Source organism: Leptonychotes weddellii, chromosome 11 (assembly GCF_054177405.1).
Source record: "Leptonychotes weddellii isolate Sample4059 chromosome 11, ASM5417740v2, whole genome shotgun sequence".
In the NCBI taxonomy this organism is placed as follows: Eukaryota; Metazoa; Chordata; class Mammalia; order Carnivora; family Phocidae; genus Leptonychotes; species Leptonychotes weddellii.
The window spans coordinates 90,811,279-90,835,449 of NC_138379.1; the positions used below are offsets into that span (position 1 = coordinate 90,811,279).

Consider the following 24,171-nt stretch of genomic DNA (forward strand, 5'->3'; position numbering starts at 1 on the left):
TTTATTTCATAACTGAATAATTCTGATTCTTCTGAAAATTGATGTAATTCATTCATCTTCAAGTGAGGCAATACTGAAGATCAAATTTGTTATAGACATTGGTGTTTTAAATTTATTTTTTCTTCAGAATTTACCAGCTTGTTGTTGTAAGAGGGAATAATATAATAAAGTGTGGCTTTTTCCGTGATATTTATCTATGTGGTGGAGAAGAATTTGGTTTAAGTTTTAAGTTTTGGTGAAGGTTTTAAAATGTGTTCACTAGAGAGGTGCCTGGATGGCTCAGAAAGTTAAGAATCTGCCTTCGGCTCAGGTCATGATCTCGGGATCCTGGGATCGAGCCCTGAGTCAGGCTCCCTGCTCAGTGCGGGGAGTCGGCTTCTCCCTCTGCCTCTGTCTCTGCCCCCCTGCTCGTGCTCTCTCTCTCTCTCTCAAATAACTAAAATCTTTAAAAAATAAAATAAAACATGTTCACTAATTTAAATCCTATATTATGTGACCTATTAGCAAAAAATTATGTACTAACAAACAAAAAAAGCAATCTTTGTGACTATGTATTTATTTAATGTCAAAAGCAACATATACCCCTCTCCCCAACCCATTTTGGAAGTATGAGTTGGTAATGTACTTTGAGTAAATAAGGGATGGATGGATGGATAAGTGGACAGATGGGTGGATAAATGGAGAGGAGGGAAGGAGGGAAGGGTGAGTAAGTGAATACCATTCTCCTGTCCAGAATTTTCTGAGACTCCAGATTTCAAATATTTTCTCTCACTGTCAGATTGTGTTTCAGATGATGAATCTCAATTTTTGGTTCAGAAGCCGTGTTACCATATACATGGAGATATTTCTCCTACTTATTTAATACGCACACTAAAAAAAAAAGATTACCATGACATCCTATCTTCATGCTGGATTTATTGAGTGCTATGTGCTAGGTTCTGGTGGGCAATGGGGACGTGAAGATAAATACTGTGGGGACCAGCCTCAAAAATAGTAGCAGTCTAGTAGCAAAAAAAGAGTCATGGAAACAGACTTATTTATTTATTTTATATATTTTTTAAGATTTTATTTATTTATTTGACACACAGAGAGAGGCAGAGAGCGAGCACAAGCAGGGGGAGCGGCAGGCAGAGGGAGAGGGAGAAGCGTGCTCCCCGCCGAGCAGGGAGCTGGACGTGGGGGTCTCGATCCCAGGACCCTGGGATCATGACCTGAGCCAAAGGCAGACGCTCAACCGACTGAGCCACCCAAGCACCCCTAGACATATTTAATGCAAAAGAGTAAGTGGTGGACTGGCGATATGGACAGATTCCTGAGGGGAGCCCGCCGGAAGGAGCGTCTGAGTATATCCCTCTTTAGTGACGTCCAGCAATTTCCTACACACAAGGAAACTTTTCTGTCCACGAGCGTGTCTCCTCATAGCTCAGTGGCATGTCACGACATTGCCCTGTGACTCATGCCGTGTGGGTGTGCTGCTCATGGAAAAGGCTGTCTTTACATTTCGTATTTAAGTATATTAGTCACAATGTAGAGCAGTCTGCAGTGATGTGCCTCTGAAGGTTTGACTTTGCAGCTCTCGAAATCCCACATGACAGCCAGGCTTAGCGTACCTGTTCTTTTGTTATTGTAGAAAGGGCATTTCCTCTGTGAAGCGTCTATGAAGTTCAAAAACGTTACTTACAAATTCATTATAAATTTGACAACCATTTCTTGAGTTCCTACTATAAATGAGACACATTTCTAGGGAGAGTCCACATAGTTGGGTCCCAAAAATTAGTTGTAGCCCCAGGATAATAATAATACCCGAAGGTAACACAAAATAATAAAAATAACTGACATCTCCACATTGCTCTCATGATGTGCCAGGCACTGTTGTAAGCACTTGACATACTAACTCAACTAAAATGACGGGGGGCTCTCACGTCTCTGATTTAATAGATTTCTGTGCATTTGGGAATAAAGGAGATGAGAAATTTGTGATTGACTATGCGAGGAAATAGAGCCCTCTTTTAAAATCCCTGTTTTGTTTGCTAGATCACTTGAGCCAGTGTTTCCTTAGAGCTGGTATGGAAGGAGCAGCTACAGATGGCCAGATTATCAACACTTCTTAAAGGCAGAGCAGCAGCCAATGGTAATTCAGAGGACTTTCAATGCTGAGGAGCTACAAGTAGGTGAACCAATATGTCTTTTTTATTTATAACATCTATCCTTTTATGAAAGTAAAACACATGCATTAGTTAAGTAGAGGAGAATTCATTACATTTTTCCTGATCCCTGTTCCACTCTTGTGTCTAGATCAAAGTTAAACAGTTACATAGAATAAAATTCATTGTATTTTTCCTGTTCCCTGTTCCACTGTTGTTTCTAGATCAAAGTTCTGTGTGACTGGGTGCCTCAGATACGAATGTAAACAAGCACCCAAAAATAAGAAAGTAGGGGGAGAAGCCCCCAACGGAAGAATCAAAGGGGCAACAGCGAGGCCATCATGCTCAAAACATCAGGTGAAGGAGTGAGCTGCAAAATTATCCACAAAGGCTCTGTTTTGTTGTTGTTCTCTTTAAAATGGCAGAACAACCCTCTAGAAGAGTTCCTAGTAGCTCAGTCCTCATGGAACATGATTCCATGGTTCTGTGATGAAATTGAACTACAGACATTTCTTCTGTGATCTGAGAATTTGCTAAGAAATGCCCAGTACACCTAGTTATGTGGAGAGCGCCATCAAAACTGTGGGTGATATTTTCATTCTCGTTGAAATTGGCTTTTGTTGAATGGGAGGAAAGGGGCCAGGGATACTTGGAACACTAGTTTTGCATCAGAATCGCTTGGGTAAATAGTTCCCAAATAAACATGCCAGAACATCACCTAGGCCTAGGGAATCCGAATCCTTGGGGTGTGGGGCCCAGGCATGTATGTGTTTGAAAACTCTCCCAGGTGACTCTAATGCACACAGCTGATTAAGGACCACACACTTAGGAGATAAGCCAAGTTCTGTAAAAGCATGAACAGGAGCTCATTTGTTTCATATTTTATTATATTCTTGCAATAAAATCATAAAATCTATATGCTTCCCCAGGCTGAAACTTCTGAACAGGCCTATTGTGAATAGACTGTAATGTGGTTATTTCCTTTTTTTGCCTAAGTGGAACTAGTCCTTAACTAGCATGACAGCAAGGGCATTTAATAGGCACTCCAGAGAGAGAAGCAACGTTTGCCGTCACTTACCATTAACATTTATTAGGCTCTGGTCGGCATGGTAAGGCCACCCGAGACTGGGCCAATTCATTTACAAAGGAACATGGTGTAGCAGACGGGGATGGGGGAAAAGTCTTAAAGCAAAACATTTCTTTAGAATCTTGTCCATCATCTGTACGGCCTCACTGTGGGCCAGCCTCAATTCAGAACACTGTGCTTGCATTCTGTCACTTCATCGTCGTAACAACCATAAAGGTGAGTCCTTTTATTATTCCCACTTTAAAATGAGGAACCTGAGGGGCGCCTGGGTGGCTCAGTCGTTAAGGGTCTGCCTTCTGCTCAGGTCATGACCCCAGGGTCCTGGGATCGAGTCCCGCATCGGGCTCCCTGCTTGGCGGGAAGCCTGCTTCTCCCTCTCCCCCTCCCCCTGCTTGTGTTCCCTCTCTCGATGTCTCTCTGTCAAATAAATAAAATCTTAAAAAAAAACAACACAATAAATGAGGAACCTGAGACACGGAGAGGTCAAGGTCACGAAGCTAGCAAGATTCTAGGCAGTCTATGTGCGTTTGAACGACCAGGTGATATTGTCTCTCAAAGTCCTGGGATTGACTCTAATTTGGTGATAAGGAATGGAGTGCATATTTTATTCGGGTTTGTTTCTTTACTAATTGTTAGTCAGAAGCAGCCCCATGCCTAGTGGCAACTTGGGGTGAGTTTTAGAGGACGATGAGGAAGAGTGCGTAGCGCCATTTGCTGAGGCCACGCACACCTCCTTCTACTGCTCTCCCTCTCCTCCTCCCCTTTGTCCTTTCTCTTTCTTCCTGCCATCACTTTTCCTTTTCCACTGCTCAGGCTGTCAGTCTAGAGACATTACCTGCATAAATTCTTAGTGTTCTTGGGAACCCTCGGGTATAGATAGAGTGGGAGAAGGAAGCCAAGTGTTATGCCAGGCAGAGGAGGCAGAGGTGAGAACCCTACACGGACGGCAAAAGCTGAGAGAAGCAGGGATGTGTCCATGCGGAGTGGAGGGAGGGGTGCCCAGGGGCCTTTCCCACCTGTCAGGACACCGATTAGGTTCCTGAGAAGCTGGAGGAGAGGGAGGGGGGTTCGCGTCTGAAATGAGTGAGCTGAGGAGTGCAGATCAGGGATGCAGTTTGATGCAAACACAGCCCGGGTCTGTTTCATCTCTGCAGACATGGAGGGCTGCAGTGGAGGCTGGAGGCCGGCGGCCGGGGCGGGAAAGGGAAACCCAGTCCTTGGACAGGGATGGACTGTTACTAGTAAGCCTCTTGTCCCATGTAAATGTCAATGAAATTGCAAAACCCTATGTTAGAGTGAAAGGGACCTTTGAAATATTCGAGTCAGGTAACGTTTTAAAAAATTTTAGTCATGCAACTCGGATAAATGGCCTTCTACTGTGAACCCCACGATGTAAGACCGACAGAAGCAGATGTGCTGTCCATAAAGTGGGCCTGAACCAGTGTCCCTCCCCGCTCTCCCTTCCCGCTGTGCTTGGTGACTACCTGACGCATCTCTGAGAAACCCCGAGGCTCACAGAAACCCAACTGAAAAATCAATAGTTAGGTCTGAAGGCCCCATTTCACAGAGAAGCAGTTGAGGTGCAGAAAGGTGATGAGACTTGCAGGAATGAAATACTCCTCACTTGTGCCCCCAGCAGTATGTTCTCGGATGTACCTTGCTGCCTTTCAACCTGTGAACAGAATAGATCCACAAATATATATTAGCACTATTTACGTGCAGTACTTGATCCTGGAGGCAATAGTGTAAGATATAAAAGTATAAGCTGTGGCCTTCAAAGAGTTCATAGCCTAATTGGGGAAAATTGAATTAATAACCTAGAAGTTGAATAGTTGAAAGAGACCAGGGGGCGAGAGCTACCAGGAGTGATTTAATCAGACACTATCCATCTCTGCTCGCTGAGGGCTTGGGCTGTCCCCACAGTGGGAGCCTTCTGAAAACACCTGGAGTCTTTGACCTCTCACTTGTCGGATCAAACCTGCCCCAGCTGCTTCCCCTGCTGCTCAGTGTCTAGTTTAATCTATGAGCTCTTCAGAAGTGTTTCCTGCCCGTCGCTTCTTTTTCTTCTGAGTCGACTTAAACTCTGGTGACAGAGGGCTTTTCCCGGCTGGTAGACTTCCCTGAAGATGGTTTGCTGGGAGTTTCAGTGATTGTCTGCTCCTGGATCTCTTCCTTGTCCTTGTTTTGGGATGACTCTGCTACCTTGGGTTGCTTGCATGTCCCTGATAAGTCTGCCATGCTTTCTGGATGGACCGTCTTCTGGCCACCCTGGAGGATGGATGGGTAGTTCTGCATCTTCCCTTTGGGGAAACAGACTTTACCAGTGGTGCCCGACGAGGTCCTGTCTCTTCTTGCTGGTGGCTTTTCCTGGTCTTAGCTGCAGTCAGTCTAACTGAATGTGCACCCGAGTGCATATGTATCTTTTGGGCCTTTATGTCACTAAGGGATGGAGAGTTGTTTTTTATAACCTAATCTGCAAATAAGAGCATGAGTGAACTAGCAGCCTTACCTGTCCCTTCTAGGCCCTGACCCCCCCCCCCACCTCCCCCCATAACACAGGCTCTGTGGCGTCTAGACCAGCAGTTACTATGGGAGAATGCTGCTCAGAGGCCTTACATCTCCTTCCTCAGTGAGGAGCACCACCTCTTAAAGACCCAGCACACAGGACATCTCATCATAGTGCGGCCCACCTCACTGACAGTCTGACCCAGTGGAGGAGTTACAGAAGTCCTGGCTAGTTATTTGGTGTTGACCTACCTTTTTCTATTTTTCTAGGTCCTAGAATCTAGTCATGGACTCTTCTCCTGATCACATGAAAATCAGGCTGAAGATCATTAGCCTCAAGAGGTAAGCAACCTGCTGTGTGAGTAACAGCCCCCTGGACAGCATTTATGGAAAAGCCCTCACAAATCTGGGGGGAGAAAAACAATGCTGGTGTGAGAGAGAAGCAGTAACCCAGCTTTTAAATTCAAAGCTTCAAAGTCTTTCTCCAATTGAAGTGCATCATGGCAGAGAAGAGCTCAAGCCCCAACTGTTGATAGGAGACCTATGTCAGCTGTGGGAGTCTGAGCATTTTCCAGCTGTATGTCCCGTGTAGAGTGAGGGTGGAGACCGCTCAGCTCCATATTAAAGGCCTGACAGCTCTCTTCTGTGTGGGCTGCTTTATGTTGTCCACTTCCGGCATTTGTGTATGACTTGGGACTCTGGCTTCCTGGCCAATGGTTGGTATGAAAACTGCCTTGTTTGGAGGGGTAGGGGTTACATTTACCCCCTTCTAATAGGGCTGGACCTTTGTCAACCGTGGCTACATCTTTAGTGATAGACTAGTGGCTGGAGCCTCAGTCTCTAGGTCCATATAGGACCTCAGCTAATGGATGGCATCCTCAGTCTCCCCCACAGTATTTTTGGGAGCAAGGCGGGGTTCTCCCTGTGTTTTATGGTGCAAGGGCCTGGATCATGGTGATCAAAGTCTGAATCTCAAATTCCTTAGGCATTTCTACATATCATATTTCCTTGGAGGCTCCCCTGCCCTGTTTGTATAAGAAACAAAGCAAGAGTACTCTGACTGTGGAGTACTCTGGTTTTGCTTGCTTGCCATCCTTTACCTGGGGGCTAGCTCTGCCAAGCAGCACCTGTTCCAAACCTGACTCACCAGGAAAGTATAACCTTGGGTCTTGAAGTGAAAGGGGAGAGGGTTGAGAAGAGTGTTTAGGACTTAGCAGGAGCTGTGCTATGTATCTGAGGCTGAGCAACAGGCCCTATTCCTTAAAAGAAGGATGGGTGACTGATGTCTTGCTTCATCCTGGGCTCTGGACCAGACAGACAACCTGATATGATGCTGCTTGAACCGAAAATTATGACTAAGGGAAGGAGTGTTCCTGACGCACATCTTCCCTCAGGAAATAGAAATGATTGCTGAAATCTAAGTGTTTTGTTTAGAACACCAAACAAAGGTTTTCAGCTCTTCTTCAATTTGTGGTTTGACCCCATTTCTCTAATGTCAGTGTTTCTACGGATGTAAGGCTCCAGCCATCACCTCTGTCATAGACTTGGCTAGAAGAACTAATGACCGGGCGCCTGGGTGGCTCAGTTGGTTAAGCGGCTGCCTTCGGCTCCGGTCGTGATCCCGGAGTCCTGGGATCGAGTCCCACATCGGGCTCCCGGCTCGGCGGGGAGCCTGCTTCTCCCTCTGACCCTATCCCCTCTCATGCTGTTTCTCTCTCTCTCTCTCAAATAAATAAATAAAATCTTTAAAAAAAAAAAAAAAGAACTAATGACCATTCTAGATCATCTTGAGAGTAAGCCATGCTTTCTAAAATGGCACAACCAAGAATGTAAGACGTTGTACTAGAAGTGAATTCCTTACTGTAATAATCTTTCCTTGTGGTGATTAGGTCTGACCCCAGCCCCAGCAAACTCTCTTCAAGCTCCTGGGAAGAAACATTCATTGGCCTTCTTTGATCCAACTAATTGACACCTTGGTTTCATTCCTTATTCCTCTATTTAACAGCTGATGAAAAGGGGGCATATGTGACCTGCACCATTTAACCTTAGCTGCTCTCATTACCACCTAGGTATGGCTCAAGAAACTGAACGACCCCCAAACACAAGATGGCTGTGTGTTGCCAAAATACCTCCCACCTCAGACCCGAGTCCTCCCAGGGGTGATCCCCACCACCATTCCAAGAACTGGCAGAACCGGAGGCCCCGCCTAGATCTTTGGCACTGGCCCCTGTTGTCCACATTTTTAGTTCCCAGTCAGATTTGCTTCTCTGCTTTGTTCTATGACTTATGGCCCGAATCCCTGTTCATCATTCTGCTTCTTATTGAAATGCTTTGATGTTTCCGTTACGCCTAGTTGATTTTTCTTGGTAGGAACTGGGCTGACTTCTGAGAGACCCTTTGCTACCCTGGCTTGGTTACCATCTGCTCAGTATGCCTAACCCTTTCTGTTGGGACTCTGAATGGGAGAAGCCTGGGATCACTTCAGTGACATGGCACCTCCTGAAGGCTTCCATACCAGCCAGAAGCCTTCAGTGAGGCCGGAGCCCTGGAGACAGGGTCCTGATTTTCAAGTATGGATATTTGCCCGGGATTCTTATTTATTTCTGTGTTTTCCTCTAAGTTCCCGCTTCCACTGCTTCCATCTCCTGGCTGGAGGTGCCTGCTACATTGAACGGGATTCGGCTTTATGCTTCCTGAGTTTCTTTAGGTCCTAGACGCTCATTTGTTTAACAATTTATCCCCAACTCCTTTTGTTTCCTGAATTCCCAGCCAAGGCTCGTCTCATGCCACCCCAATCTCCTTGGATTAGATCAGAACTAGTTAACACGAGGCCACTGTTACAATGAGAGCATTTAAAACTATGGAGGAATTTGTAATAGAAGGGATGACATAAGAAATCTGTCAGACCCTTAAACCCCAAACAATTATTTAGGCAGGCACGGAAAACATTTTTAAACTTGAGATCATGGTCTACCTGTATCACCATCTCAATAATTCAAGTTCACTAAGTTTCTTGTTTCAAATGATATTTCAAAGCTATCTGTTTCCATTATGGTGTGTTAAATTTCATGAAGAGCTCCATAATCAATGCTAATTAATTATTAATTCCTCATCCTGAGAATGTCAACAGGCTTCCTAGAGATGTTGAAAAGTAAATTCTAGGTCTAGTTGACTTCCTCTTAACCATGGCCTCCAAAGCCATGATCATCAATAGGCGAGAAAGTTATGGTGACCCATCTTATTTCTGACGCTGAGGGCTGGAATGACAGAAGAGAACAATTAATACTGCTTGTCTTTTTGGGGGGCATCTGGGTGGCTCAGTCGTTAAACGTCTGCCTTCGGCTCAGGTCATAATCCCAGGGTCCTGGGATCGAGCCCCGCGTCGGGCTCCCTGCTCGGCGGGAAGCCTGCTTCTCCTCTCCCACTCCCCCTGCTTGTGTTCCCTCTCTCGCTGTCTCTCTGTCAAATAAATAAATAAAATCTTTAAAAAAAAAATACTGCTTGTCTTTTTAAAAAGTTGACAAGAGAGCATCTAAACTTGCAATTAGGATTCTGGACACACTATCTTTATTGAAGGTTAAAAGTTATACTGTGTAAATTATTCTTGCGTATGCTTGCTTAAAAGATGCAACCATTTAAACCATTTTTCATGTTTGTCGTGTCTGTATTTGTCTCAGAATGCTTGGACAGATTTCAGAATGCCAATGGACATCTTCCTACAGTGCTGTCCTTGAGCGTAATGCATATGCTTGGAGAAGGAGGGACACTGGGATGGACTCCTATCTCTGTCACTAACTGCATGATCTTGGGAAAGTCGCTTAATCTCGTAAAGCCTTAGTTTCCATATTTGTAAAATTAAGAGAATAAAACTTACTCCTAGGGTTTTGTTTTTGTTTTTTTTTTAAGATTTTTTATTTATTTGAGAGAGCGAGAATGAGAGAGAGTACATGAGAGGGGGGAGGGTCAGAGGGAGAAGCAGGCTCCTCGCTGAGCAGGGAGCCCAATGCGGGACTCGATCCGGGGACTCCAGGATCATGACCTGAGCCGAAGGCAGTTGCTTAACCAACTGAGCCACCCAGGCGCCCACTCCTAGGGTTTTTTGTTGTTAGGGTTAAATAATAACATCTGTTCAGTGTTAGTACTTGCCAAAAGATAGTTGATAGATATGTTTTAACATATAAAACTGTGAGAACACAGAATGTGAATCACTCTCTTAAAAATGTCTCCTATTTAACCAGTCTCAGCTGCTACATCTGTAAAGTGGGATATGGAGATGACAGTAATTAGAACTGTTTTGAGACACACATTTTACAGGTTCCGTAATAATTTGATAATCTAAGTGCTGTACCATTTGGTTTCTTGGTCCCTCGTACCTTATAAAATGAAAACATTTCACCTAAATAAATCCCCAAAACATTAGAAACCTGGCCGTTTGTTACTCTGGGGCAGGTTTTTAAAGAGCTCTATATTGATGAATAATATGCAAAATTTTTCCTCGATGGTTGAACATTTGAAAAGCAGCAGGATGGCTTGTTAAGGATGCAGATCGCTAGGCCCTGGCTGCAGAGATTTTTAAATGCACCCTATAATCCACTGGGGTTCAGAGAAGCTGTTAAAACTTACATGTGCCTTTAGTTGACTCCTGTCTAATGGGGCTTGGGATTGTTTTTACCGGGTACTGTACTGTTGCTGATGGCGGCCGGTCTAAGGGCCACCCTTTGAGAAACCTGCCCGTGTTGTGGCCTCTGATGTAGTGTGCACGGCGGAGAGTGGCTGGGAGATGCTGGAAATTCTGTTTACAGTTTCACGTAGAGCAAGTGCGACTCCACTCACGGTTGCTATACGGGAGCTTCACCAGGTCTGCGTGTCGGATTGTCACACGTCGCAGCCCTAGAGAGAGACTCTGAAAGAAGAGCGGAGTGCGAGCTCTCAGGGAGAGGAGCTGCCTCTCGTGCCTTCCCGCCTTTGCCTTAAGTGAGGCAGGATTTTGGTGCCTCGTAAGTTGCTTACATAATCCAAAAACTATTTTTGCAAAATGGACAAGTGGGTTAGAAAATTCCAAATTCCCTAAATTCCCTATTTATACAGGGGAATAAAGATAATTTCTGCCCAACCAACAGAAAATGGCAAAATTGATGCTTCTGGCATGAGGGAGGTCTTTGTTAGCCATAAAGGAAAAGCTAAGACCATCTAATCAGATCTAATAAGAAATCCCCCCAAATTAGAAGGGATCATGAAGATGATATGAAATACAGATTTATATCCAGTGCAGTTAATGATGAAGCTTGCCGTCTCTTGGCAAGTATCTTTTTATTTTGGTGCGTTTTTGAGAGATTAATGATAGTACGAAGCCATCAAAGTTGACATTTTAAAATGAATTGTTTATAGATTTTTAAGATTATATGTTTTAAATTCTTGTAAAGGGAAGCATTTTTAAGAAGTTGCCTCATTTGACCATAATCTTTATAAATCACAAATCCCAGTCCTCTGGTCATACCAAAGATTTCCCTATACCCTGAGTTATCTGCTCTTTATTTTCTTCTGCCTGAGAAGTATGTTGCAAATAAGTAATTATTCTGTGAAGTAGCAGGTCTTCAGCCTCAAGATAAGTAAACCATTGTGTGTGTGTGGGGGAAACATTAATGTTTTACAGGTAAAATCTTATGTTTTGCACCTGACCAAAAACCCAACAATCCTCCAAGCAGTGTTTTGTTTTATGTAACACATTGAAGACTGGCCCCTTTCTTTTTTTTCTTTTTGCCTCTAATTACTGCATGGGAAGTCTTTCACCATATGACTTACAAAACTGCAAACTTTTCATTGAATTTTTATCACCAAAGCATGAATAATGCATTCAGTCCTGAAATGTCACCGTGAACATCAAATGGTTTTACATAATGCATTCTTGCTGTAGTTTCAAGAAGACAGCAATCCAGGAAGCAGCAGAGACAAAAGTTTGGAAGGGCAACTTGTCATTTGATACAAACTTGTCATTTACCTAGGAGGGATAAAATAAGTAGCAGAAGAATAAGTAGAAAGACTGAGAAATGAAGTTTTTTTTTTTTTAAACCGTAAGTAGGAAAAAAACACAAAAAACAAAAGTAGTATACTTGCCACTGGGGACAGGTGAGGAAAAAGCCAGAAGGTAGCCAAAAACAAATGTTCTGGATTGGGAGGAAGGGAAATTAGAAACCCCCTAAGTATAGGAATTAAATCTGAAACTGCAGTGAAATGATATCACGATTTGGAACCATAGTAAATATATAATAAGCCTCAGGGACTGTTCGGGAACATCTTTGATATTTTCCGATTGAGGAATCTTGAAGTGGAAATGTAATGCTATTAAAATTCTACCTTTCAATGCTTTATTAGTTTATGGTAGTGCCCATCCTTCCAGCATCCCTTTCTTTTAGGTCTTGAGATAAATCCAGCTGAATGAAGTGTTTAACCCTCTTATGGAATATGCTGTTACTTGTCTACCCAACCGTTGTTTTCCTGCTTTTCTTGCTCATAGAACCCTCATTTTATTTTTCTCCAGGTACAGTGTATTCTATCAAGGTCACTTGATCACAGGGAGGATGGGCCTCATCTCAGCCCCATGGAATTAAGCATGACTAGCCTAAAGCAGCCATGGCAATCCCACTCCCTTTAGCTAGTGATTGGTCAGGGGTAAGCATGTGTAATAGTTTTCTATTGCTGCTGTAACAAATTAGCACAGAGTTACTATTTCACAGTTTTGTAGGCCCTAAGTTTGGGTTGGCTCGCTTTTTTTTTTTTTTTTGCTCTGAGTTTTATAAGGACAGAATGGCTGTCAGCTGGCTGGGCCCTGATACTGTGGGAAGGATCTGCTTCCAAGATTATACAGATTGTGGGCAGAATCCAGTTCCTTGTGGTTGTAGGACTGAGGTCCCCACTTCCTTGCTGGCTATCAGCTTGGGCTGCTTCTAGCTTCTAGAAGCCTCTCTCCAGACCCTGCACACAGACTCTTACCTCTCTGAGCCAGCAACAGTATGATGAATCCTTAACACTTGCAATCTTTTTTATTTCTTCTGCTTGATCTCTCTTGCTCTGGCCAGAGTAGACGTTCTGTTCTGTCTGTTTTGTTTTTTATTCAAACCTTGTTTAAAACAGCCCACAAGCTGTATACCAGATTATAAACACTGGAAGGCCAGCTTCATTGTTCCTTTTCCTCCTTTAACAACCACCAAGACTAGCGTTCAGATCTGATGGGAAAGGGAACCAGAGGGTTGGATGTTCTATTCTTAAGGAATTGTATGGTTATACTGGGCCCCTAGATACTCTGTTTTGAGGTTTGCAAACTTCATTATTCCTGCATATTCACAGGTTCCAAGGATTAGAGTGTGGGTATCTATGGGGATCCATTATTCTGCCTCCCATAGTATGCAACCCATGTATGATCAAAGAAACAAGAAGGAGTCCATTGGGAACTTCATTTCCTGGGTGAAAAGACAGAGACCCTGCTCCCTTTTTCCAGCTAGAGACACTAGTATGGAGACAAGATAATCTGGGAGCACCTGCAGCAGCCACCTTGTTACAAGGAGACATTAAGAATGAGGATAAAAAGTCAACATACAAAGGGTGGTGGAGTGGGAGAGTAGGAAGCACCTGGATTCTTGAAACATTTTTGAACAGTAGAACCAATACCAGTGATTGCTTTTGTCTGAATGGCTTGTCAGTTGAGGAAAATTATTTTTTTTTAAAGCAGTCTGTCTAGTTTTCTGTCACTGGCAACTAAAAGCAATTCTGAATGATATGTTGCTCCTAGCCTTGATTTCTGGAGCTCTACTGTGGGACAGACCTCTGCTTTTCCATGCTTAAAATGTTGTATTGACTAATCTGAATAAATTTACTTATATAGTAATTCATAATAAATGTGTTCAGTCGTGGCACCAATCTTAGCTTCACCTTGAGACTACTCAGGGTTACAGAGTCCAGGAAGGGGGTCCAGGGGTCAGAAAACTATAGCCCATGAGCCAAATCCTGCTGGCATAAGCCAGGGTTGCTAAGGAAGGTTTTTAGATTCTCAAAGGGTTGTTTAAAAACAAAACAAAACAAAACCAGAACAAAAAAAGAATATGTGACCAGAGACCATGTGTGGCTACTAAACTGAAAATATTTATTATCTGGTCCTTTATAGAAAAATCTTGCCAACCCCTGCACCTGTCATACAGAGGATTGCACCTACCAAGAAGCTGAGATAGATTTTACTAAGGAAAGGGTCATTAGGTCAGCATTTAATACCTTCGAGAAATAATTATAGATCACCATGTAAAGCTTTTGGCACAGGTGAAGATGAATTCTATCTTCAAGTTAAGTTTCTTTTCAGCTCAACATTTATTAGATTTCTGTTATTACAAGACTATAGAAGACACTGGCATTACATAATGAATAAAACAGAATCTTAATGTAGCTGAAAATCACTTCAGGGAGTCATCTTCTCTGGGAGAAACGATCCATGCAATTCCAAGCAAAAGATAAGGGCCTGTATAAAATGATTTCATGCAAAATTTTATATGTATCCACCTTTTTCTAAGGATATGGAGGCAAGGATGGAGAGTGGGTGGTTGGAAATTTGTGCCTGTAACACAAGATCAGAAAGGTAGAAAAGGAACGAACAACCATTTAATAGGTACTTTATAGTAATTAATTATTATAGTAATTAATTATAGTAATTAAGTAAATAATGTAGTAGTTAATTATTATAGTAATTAATTAATTATTTATAGTAATTAATTATTAATCAATCCCCAAAAGTGAATGCTCTTCTACAGTTTCTGTGTCAGGTCATACCCCAATGCCCATATTGTTTTCACTAAACCAAACTGCCTCCTAAAGGGAAGTCAGGGGTGAAGATAAAAGATTAAGGAATGATTCACATATCCCTCAAACTCTGGGGCAGCAGATGGGGAAAGACTATAGAATGAGAAGAGGATCAAACAAAACCTGAAGGATTACTTCTGTTTAATTGTGGAAAGATGAAGGCAAGCTAGTGAAAAACTCTAAAAACAAGTGATCACAATGTGTAAAGAGAACTAAGGTAGTTTCTTTCTTTTTTTTAAAGATTTTATTTATTTATTTGACAGAAAGAGACAGTGAGAGAGGGAACACAAGCAGGGGGAGTGGGAGAGGGAGAAGCAGGTCTCCAGGAGAGCAGGGAGCCTGATGCGGGGCTCGATCCCAGGACCCTGGGATCATGACCTGAGCCGAAGGCAGATGCTTAATGACTTGAGCCACCCAGGCGCCCCAAGAACTAAGGTAGTTTCATGGAGGCTAAGAAATTTAAAGGTTTTAAAAGCTTCAGTACCTTGGATAAGAAGAAGAAATAACTGAATTTGGCCAAGAGGAGATATTTTACATTGTTGTCCAATTTGGTAGCCACTAGCCACATGCAGCTATTTAAATTTAAATTCGTTAAAACCACATGAAAAATTTAAAAATTCAAAATTCAGTTCCTTAGTTGTACTCACCATTTGGAAATGCTCAAAAGCCTCATATGGTCAGTGGCTACCGTACTGGGCAACTAGCACATTTCCATCATCACAGAAAGCCCTAGTGGAGTGTGTTTTTGAACATATCCAGTTGTGCAGAAGTAAGAACACAGTGGGGAGACTGAGCAGGTTTTCCCTTATCCTCTCTTCCGTAGTCGGCGCTGTGTGGTTGATCTGTCCTCTCCAGCTTGCACTGGGCTCTTCACTGTTGCAATTCGGCCTCAGCCTCACCCTCTCTGCCCTGGACTATTGCAATGGCTGCCTATCTGCCCCCCCCCCGCCCCCCCCGTTCTTTCCTCCTTCTAACCTGTTCTGCATAAAAGTGCCTTTTCCCTGGCCAGCCAGCCCCAGCTTTTACTGCAGGTCCACCGTGATGGGGTGCGCATGGGGGCCCTGCATCGATCGGCACAATGCAAAGTGATGTCGTCCTCACTCCGTTTCCTTCCCTGTGCTCACTCACACAGCTCACAGTACAGTGCAGGCAGACGGTGACCGTACATTCGCGTCCCACACATGACATGAGGGCGGGAACAGTGGCTAATCATCATCTTCCGTGTCTTCCGGTCTGTTACCAGATCTTTTTCCTTGTTGTCTGCTACTACTGGCTCCTACTTAACAGTTTGTTACCTTATATTTAAGCACTGCACCGGCCTGTTGGTCTTCTTACGTTCACTCTCTCTCCCGCCTTCCACCAGCAGCTCTGGCCAAATACCACCATCTCCTCCAGGCCCTCTCAGACCTACGGAAGAGCAGCAGAGTCCTCTGGGACCCGGGGCGGCCCACCTCCCCTGCCCCACCTCCTTGCACACATCGTCCTGTCGCTGTGCGGTCCTCCCCACTTCCCTGGCACGTTCATGCATGTTCCTCTCCTCTCCTCTCCGGCGCCCGCGCGAGGTCACCTTTCAGACCCCAGGGCCCACTTCCATTCCTCCAAGAAGATTCAGGAGGAGAGCTGCACCAAGTCCAAGGAGGGGAGGCATCATTGTGCGACCGAGGGACACAGCGGGCTTGACCGTGACCACGTGGGGAGCCACCAGAAGTCAGACGCACTCCCAGCCCTTTCTATTCCCGCAAATAAGGCAACCAAGTCTTCCCCGTGACGCAGAGCGCGCCGTCGGCCTCTGACCGCGCGAGAAGACGAGAGCTTCAGGGCGGCGAAGGGGGTTGTGGGAGCGCCCTCCGTCGCCCCGCAGACTCACGGGAAATGTAGTGCAGGTTCCTCCAGTATGGCTGCGCCCGGGTAAGGTGCTATGCGGGTACCCGCCGCAGCTTTCGGGGACACGCTGGTGAGGCTGGCGAAGGGGAGGGCGCCGGCGTAGCGAGAGTCCAGCCTGAGTCGTGGCGGAGATTTGTGGCGCTTCTTCCTGCCGGGCAGGATGGCTGCAACCCCGCGTTCTCCTGTCGGCCTCACCCGGGTGGGCCTGAGGCCAGAGCCAGGGCAGGGATGAGCGGAGCGGGACCCTGGGCTGGTCCGTGGGCAGCGGGTCCTGTCGGTGTGCGGGGTGCACGTGTGTGTTCGGTGCGGATGCTCACGTGCTGTGTCACTCTTCTGTTTCCCTGGGGGTTGGGGACGGGCGATCGCAGCCTGGGGAGCGTTAGTCGGGAGCTGCTCGGGCTTGTCTGACCTGAGCCAGTGCAGTGAAGAGGAGGCATTGGGGTGGTCTGCTGGGTCACAGCGCTGAATCTTGCTGTGCTCGCGTTTGAGTAGCCCCTGAGGCCCTTTGGCCCCTAGGAGTGTCAGGCTATGGTTTCAGCTGATTTTATTTCGCAGATATTTATTGAGTACCTACTGTATGCCAGGCACCCAAGTCTCTGACCTCAAGTCGAGTCGACGACAGTGTTCTGGGCGGGCCCAGCGCACACACGGGTAATTATAATACAATCTGAAAATGGCAGAGAGAGAGGCACACGCCAAGCATCAGTGAAAACGTCGAAGGGGGCCACCAAACTCAGAATTCTGAAGAAGTGGTTTAGGAGATAAGAAGGCAAGGTTGGTTAAGTTTAGTAAGTACAGGCTTACTCAGCAAACGTTTATTGGGTGGCTTTTCGTTGCTAGATCCTGTTCTAGGTGCTGAGTGCTCCAGGGTGAATAATACGGACAAAATCTCTACTTTCATAGAGTTTATTTTTCTGGTAAGTTAGAGGAGAAAGAAAATAAATTAATGAGGACATAAGAAAATATAGAGCAGGTGTTCTTCAAAGAATTAAAACAGGGTGATATGACAAGTGATGGGGTCAATTTTTTAATCATTTAAAATTTTTTCTTTTTTAATAGGCAATGCAGTTTGAATAGCTACTAAATTCAAATTTATCTACAAGCACAGGAACAATTTTCTATACTGTGTTGATTCATTATGGGCACTCTGTTGTTCAAGGAGGGCAGGATCACACTACCGTTAGCACTTAGGGCAATATCCAATAGGATATGTTGGGGTTAAACTTACTAGCAGAGTCTGTGTAATCTCTAAACTCTTGTTAACTCATGGAGAGTGTGCTTAGACTGTTTTTGATTAGACTGGACTCAGTATGGCTAATAGTCTATCTAGCAACTAATGAGTGACCTTACTCCTGTAACATCCCATAACACTACCATAGCATGGCAAGGAGCATCCAAACCTTTGTGCAATAGTAAAGTTTTCTTGGCCAGGGAAGTGGCCTTGTGAGCCCAATTTTACACATGAGGGCACCTCCAGACCTCAGCAGCTGGTATCAGCCTATTCCTTGTGTTGAGGCGACTCAGACCTGCTGGGCCAGCACATAGCCAAGTCACTGGAATGGGAAACAAATGAGCCTCCAGAGCTATCTGGATTTGTCTTTGAAAGGGAGGAAGGGAAAAAACAAAAAAACACACTATCACTTGAATTAATAGCATTGTTTTTAGCTCAATAAGAATATTTCTGATTGAGTTCAGAGTTCCAACTTTATTAAATTTTTAAAGTATTTTCTAATCTTAATTGTTTGAACTCAAGTAAAACATTTTAAAATTAAAAAAGAAAGAAAGGGAAGAAGGTAGAGAGGATGACAGAATGTGATCATGAGGCTCCATCTGCTGTTCTAGGCTCTTATTTTCATGCTTTTAAAAAGATGTATTCAGCATCTTTTTCTTATGTCTTCCACTTTGCAGTCTTTGCTCATGTGACATGTTGAAATAAGAATTCTTAGTGTTTTTATCCCTTATTTTCCATTTCACACTGCAAAGATGCCATTCCAAAGGTGATTATCTTGAATGGCAATAAGATAGTTCCTTTGAGGGCCCTCAGCTTTTCCTTGTCTTCTTAAACCATTCCGATCCTGCTCTTCTGGAAGTTACCAACAATTTATTAATAGACATATTTAATCCTTTTAACAAATATATGAGATAGTGTCAGAAATTAACACAGCCAGACATTAATGTGGTGAAAACAGATTTTATTTAGTCACTACTGACAGTAGGGGAAAGAGCTGAGCTCCATTCCAATTTGTGAGAAATGATTTGGGTGTTTTAAAGGTAGAATGGGGTGCGGAGTAGAGCAGGGGCTCCATAGAGTTAGAGAAGTGAAAAATCACAAAGGATTGGTCATTGCAAATGCAATTAGGCCAGCTGTGTTTGCTAGCTGGCAGTTATTAAAGATAGGATTCTATCCTACCACAGAGACTGGGAAACAGAGGCCCTATCCTTCCTGATGATTACATTTCAAAGGAATGACTCTCAGGTCCTTGAGAGAAATACTTCTTTTTTTTTTAAGATTTATTTATTCATTTTAGAGAGAGAAAATCCGAGTGTGTGAGTGGGGGTGAGGGGCAGAAGGAGAATCTCAAGCTGACTCTGCTCAGCGTGAAGCCCAATGTGGGGCTCGATCCCGCGACCCTGAGATCATGACCTGAGCTGAAATCAAGAGTCGGATGTCCAACCGACGGAGCCACCCAGGTGCTCTGAGAGAGATACTTCTGAGTTGCAAGAGATACATATTCACAAATGTGATTCCCTTTTAGTAGATGCTCTAGGAAAGGGAGATAAGGGGCCCATCAGTAGGTGTTGCTAGAACAAATGCTAAATTTCCTGGCAGCATTTTTAGTTTTCTCAGGCAGTCATTGTAATGGGGAAGCTGGGGACATCTTAGGGACGTGGCTTTATGCTGCTAGAACCATGGTCGAGTTTGGTCTAGTTTTTTAGTGCAGGGTTTAGTTGGAATTATGTGCCAAGAGCAGGCTCTATTAGCCCAATTTTACACGTGAGGGAACCCAAGCACAGAAATCAGTAACTCACAGGATGGTACAGCTAGTAAGTGGTAGAGCTGAGATTTGAATGTAGAACCTGGACCCCTAACTACTGTCTCATAGCACTCACGGAGACTCTGGGGAAGCAGTAAAAATTATGATTTAATCCTTGTCAAAATAGTCCAATGGAAGGGACTTGTTCAAACATTAGAACAAATAATTATAATCAGTGCGGTGTCAAAGATATCCGTTCAACTCTCCTCTTCCTGTCTAATGAGGACACAGAAAGCTTTCTAACCTGATTTTTCCTTTTAGCCACTTCCTGCTGTTACCTGCCAGCCAGACATTACAACTGTGTATCTCACCAGAGCCTCAGACCTGTTACATCCTCAGTCCGACTCATTACCTCCCTTCCTCATTATTGTCTCTCTTCCAGACCCTCTTCTGACTCTCCAGTTTCCGAATGACATTGATGGTCTCGGTCACTTGGGCTCTGTCCTGTTAGGAAGTGATCTGTGTTTCCTCTTTCCCTCATGTATCAGTAGTCACCAAGTCCTACGGAAGGTACTAGAACTTTTCTTTGGTCCTCCCCCGTTTCTCTGTTTCCTTTTCTCTTACAGCCTCCCTGCGCACGGGAGCGGCCGTTACTGCTACTTGCCAGGCCGGGTTACTGCAGATCCTCCTGCCCCTCGCTTCCCTGTGAGGCTGGCCAGCCGGCCTGCTGCTCTGGCCTCAGTTCCTCTCACACGCACCCTGTGGGTTAGTTAAGTTAGCTCCTGGCTGCTCTTCCAGTCAAGTCAGCAGTTTCTCTCTAGACATAAAGAGTAGTGATTAGAGTTTTGGCTGTTTATGAGCTATTTTGGAATATGATTTTATTTAACTTCCTAAATTTATTTTGTTTGCTAACTTTGAAGATTTTCAAGTGGGTGAAGAGTGGGATCGGTGGATCGGCCAACAGTCTCTGCTCTAAAAAAAATATGCCTACCTCTCACTCTCTTTGCCAGACGCATCCATTTCTGTTTTTAGCTCCTGCTCTTTATTGCCTCACTGGATACCTCCCTTCCAGATGACTCCGTATTCCCCTTGCCCTTCAGTGCTCAGCTCAAGTCGACTTCTGTTTTGAAGTTCTCCCTGATTTTTCCAGTTAACAGTGATCTTATTTTTTTTCTAATTCATGTCACATTGAAAGACTCTACAGCTAACACTCAATTATATCAAGATATGTTATTCTTTCATTGTTTAGTGTTTGTCTGTGTTCCTCAACTAATTTCTAAACTTGTTGAAAGCACAAACTGTGTATTGTAGTTGTAGGCTGCAGAGTGCTGAGACCATAAATAGGCATGTGTGTATCTGCCCATTATCACTCATTTATCCCTTCAACACATTTTTATTGAGCACCTACTATGTCTAGCATTCCTGCTCAATTAAGCTACAAACTAAGTTAAATTCTGTGACTAAAATAAATAGGCCACTGTAATAAAGCATGATGTAAGATGTTGATTTGGATAGTGTGAATGCCTTTGTGGGAAAGTGCTCAGTAACTACTTGCTGACTGACATATTTTAGTAGAAGGAAAACACAGTTCTATGGGGTTCTTATATCTGTATTTAAAAAATTATGGCTATAAATATATATATAATATGTACAGCTTAAAAAATAAAAAAACACCTAAATCCCATATAACTTAAGAAATACCTTTGATGCTTTTGTATGTCCCTTTTATATCACATTCCTCCCCTCCCGCCAGAAATAACTTCTCTCCTGGATTATGTGTCTATTATTTCTCTGCTTTTCTTTGCGTTTTGCTATATGTGTATTTTTAAACAACATATGGCTTCCTTTTGGGTTTTGAACTTTATGTAAATGGAATCATACTGTATATTCTGTGAATTTTTTATTTTCTTTCTTCTTCTTCCTCCTCTTTCCTTCCTAACCTTATGTTGTGAAATTCATCTGTGGCACATTTTACCTAGGACTTCACAAGTAAGGGGCTGTATCACCTGTGGGTAATGTAGTGCACCTAAGAGAGCATTGGAACATTTTGTAGACCCTCAGAGATGCTCTTGCTTTTTTGATGTTCTTGCTTTTTTGTTACCTTCTTAAATAGCCCTTTGTTGTCCAGGCATCGGTTTGTTTTCACTTCTCTTGGTTGGTGAAAAGTAAAGTAAGCATTTTAAAAAATGATCACATAGAAATATTTATAAACTCTAGAATATATGAATAGCATTGTTATAACTTCCGCTAGGATTCTTAAAGTTGACATTTTATACCTTTTTTTTTTTTTCCAGTACTGTCATGGACAGCAACCATCAAAGTAGTTACAAACTCAGTAAAACTGAGAAGAAGTTCTTGAGGAAGCAGATTAAAGCCCGGCATACTTTGCTGAGACACGAAGGCATTGAGACCGTATCCTGTGCCACTCGGGTAACCTAAAACTGTTACCGTTCGAATGTAGCCATGTCGCCATGTTAACGTGTTGCAGTCATATTTGTTAATAATTGCTCAGAGAAGGAGGCTGTGATTGTTCAGTCTTGTGTTATGTCTCTATTCAGTATACACATGACAGGACCCGCTAACTTTCTGTTTTGGGGACATAGTTTGAATTTCCATTGACTGTGTTGGTTGAACTGGAGGGAGTGGTGGGTATATGTTAACAGAAACACTGTATAACTGTACAGAATTTACAAAGCATATTTCCATTCATTATTTAATTCCTTAGGAATTCTTACATGATGGGTTAGAGAACTAAGGCTCTGGCAGGTGGTATGTCCTTTGATAGGGTGGCTGAACAGAAAACTAAACCTAAACCTCTTTTGTATCCTAATGTAGTCTTTCCCCTCTATTCCTAACTTCATTTTTGTTATAAAGTATTTTGACTATGTGCTGTAAAACAGTTTTAATTTATTAGACCTTATTTACAAAAGCCTTTTCATTTTCTAATGGCAATAATTCAATTATATATATTATATTATAATATGTGTTAATTATGAGGGACTGTGAGACTTCTTGGACTGTGAGTTAAGAAGAACTTAGTTTAACTCTTAGCTTTTCCACTTATTTGGACGTGAGCAGTCCCTTCGAGATCAGCTTTCTTCATTTGTAAAGACGTAGTATCGCATGCCTTTTTATTCCATTGGATTGTTAGATTCTAGAGCAAGTATGTGACAGTACTTATTAATCATTAAAATTCCATGTGAACATAAAGTATTTTTTCTGGTTCTTAGGGGTAGGAAGGAAGATCAGCCATCATCTAACCAAGGGCCGAACACATGCCCTTGAGAAGGTGAAGCTAGGATTAAAATTTGGGTTTCAGACCAGTACTCTTCCCTTACATCATGTTACACTGTCTTCTGTGCTGTGTGATAGTTTTAGAAATGAATGATCTGTTAAGGGAGATTTATTTATTTACTTAAAGATTTGTTTATTTTAGAGAGAAAGAGAGCGGGGTGGGGAAGAGGGAGAGGGAGAGAGAGAATCTTAAGCAAACTCCATACTCAGCACGGAGCCCGATGCGGGGCTCGATCTCATGACCCCAGATCGTGACCTGAGCCAGAATCAAGAGTCGGACGCTCAGCCAACTGAGCCACCCGGGTGCCCCTGTTGAGGGAGATTTAAATTTAGCCGGTAATAGGCCCATACTTAGATTCAACACAGTATTAATGACTTCAGAGAATTAAACCAAATTCCTATAAAGAGGAGAGAATACGTAATAGATTAGAAGTAATATGGATGCACACGCTCTGCTGTTTCTGCCAAGAGCCGCCGAGGCTGTGAGGCGTTCAAAAGACTAAACTGACATAGTCTCTGTTCCTCTCTTCCCAAGTATAACTTGCTTTCTTTTCCTTCTAGGGTCGTGAAGACAAACGTAAGGAAAGAAATGGGTTATAATTTTTCTGCCTCTGAAGCTGTTTCTAGTGGGTCTGTTTTTTTAGATTTCTAGAAGCTTTAACCTCACCTTCATGGCTTCCAAATTGTCTTCTTATTTGGGCTTGATTATTTTTTTCTCCACGATATTTTTACAAGAAAGGAATAAAATTCTAGAAGAACCTCTAATTGCGTATTATCTATCCAGGAGAGAACAAATGTTCTTTTCGTGATGTTATAGGTATACGTGCCTTTGTGCAAATTTATAGCCGTTGTGAGATTTCTCTAGAGCAGTGGTCCGCAAATTGTCAGGACTGAAGATAAGTTAAAAAAAATTCTGAATTCTCTACTTCATATTACTGGGAAGATTGCTCGAACAGTTATAGATAAGACAGTTACTGCTTTTAATTCTATTGTGTGACTCACATGCAACTGAAAATAAATTCCTCTCTCTTGTCCCCTCTGCACTTGTTTTTGTGTGGTTTGCCTTTAGAACTGCGCACAGATCCCTTAGCGTCCTTGAGGACCACTAGTCGTCCTCAGGTCATACCTCACCATGCTCCTCAGTCTCTAGATGGGGTAGTGGACCCTTGACATCTATATCACCTTAGCAATTCCTTAGATTTGGGAATGTAGAAGTATTTTTGGCTATAGAAGTAACTATGGCTGCAAACAACCAAATCATTTTACTACTTTAATTTATAAACCCTGTTGAATGAGGTCCAAGGCAAGCCATCTTAGACTAAATTTTACACCATGTTTTATATCATCGTATGATCGTATTTGTTCATCATGTAAATGTGTGTATTTGCAAACATATAAAGTATGGGGTCTTCTGTGACAGCACAGAGCTTTACTTTTCTCA

At 43.2% G+C, this 24,171-nt stretch overlaps 1 protein-coding gene and 1 non-coding gene across 2 annotated transcripts in view; one reads left to right on the forward strand and one right to left on the reverse strand.

Annotated features, from left to right (window-relative positions):
• Positions 1-12,852: 12,852 nt before the first annotated feature.
• On the reverse strand, positions 12,853-12,984 carry LOC115944686 (small nucleolar RNA SNORA61). Its single transcript, XR_004079213.2, has one exon. It is a non-coding gene; the product is annotated as a small nucleolar RNA SNORA61 (small nucleolar RNA).
• A 3,417-nt stretch (positions 12,985-16,401) lies between these two features.
• The window catches only part of ALKBH8 (alkB homolog 8, tRNA methyltransferase), a 34,600-nt gene continuing 26,830 nt past the window's right edge, over positions 16,402-24,171 (forward strand). The window contains exons 1-2 of the mRNA XM_081797370.1: positions 16,402-16,485; positions 21,731-21,866. Of these exons, the coding sequence (XP_081653496.1) occupies positions 16,472-16,485; positions 21,731-21,866 (150 nt within the window). The 5' untranslated portion in view covers positions 16,402-16,471. The remainder of the gene's footprint in view (positions 16,486-21,730; positions 21,867-24,171) is intronic.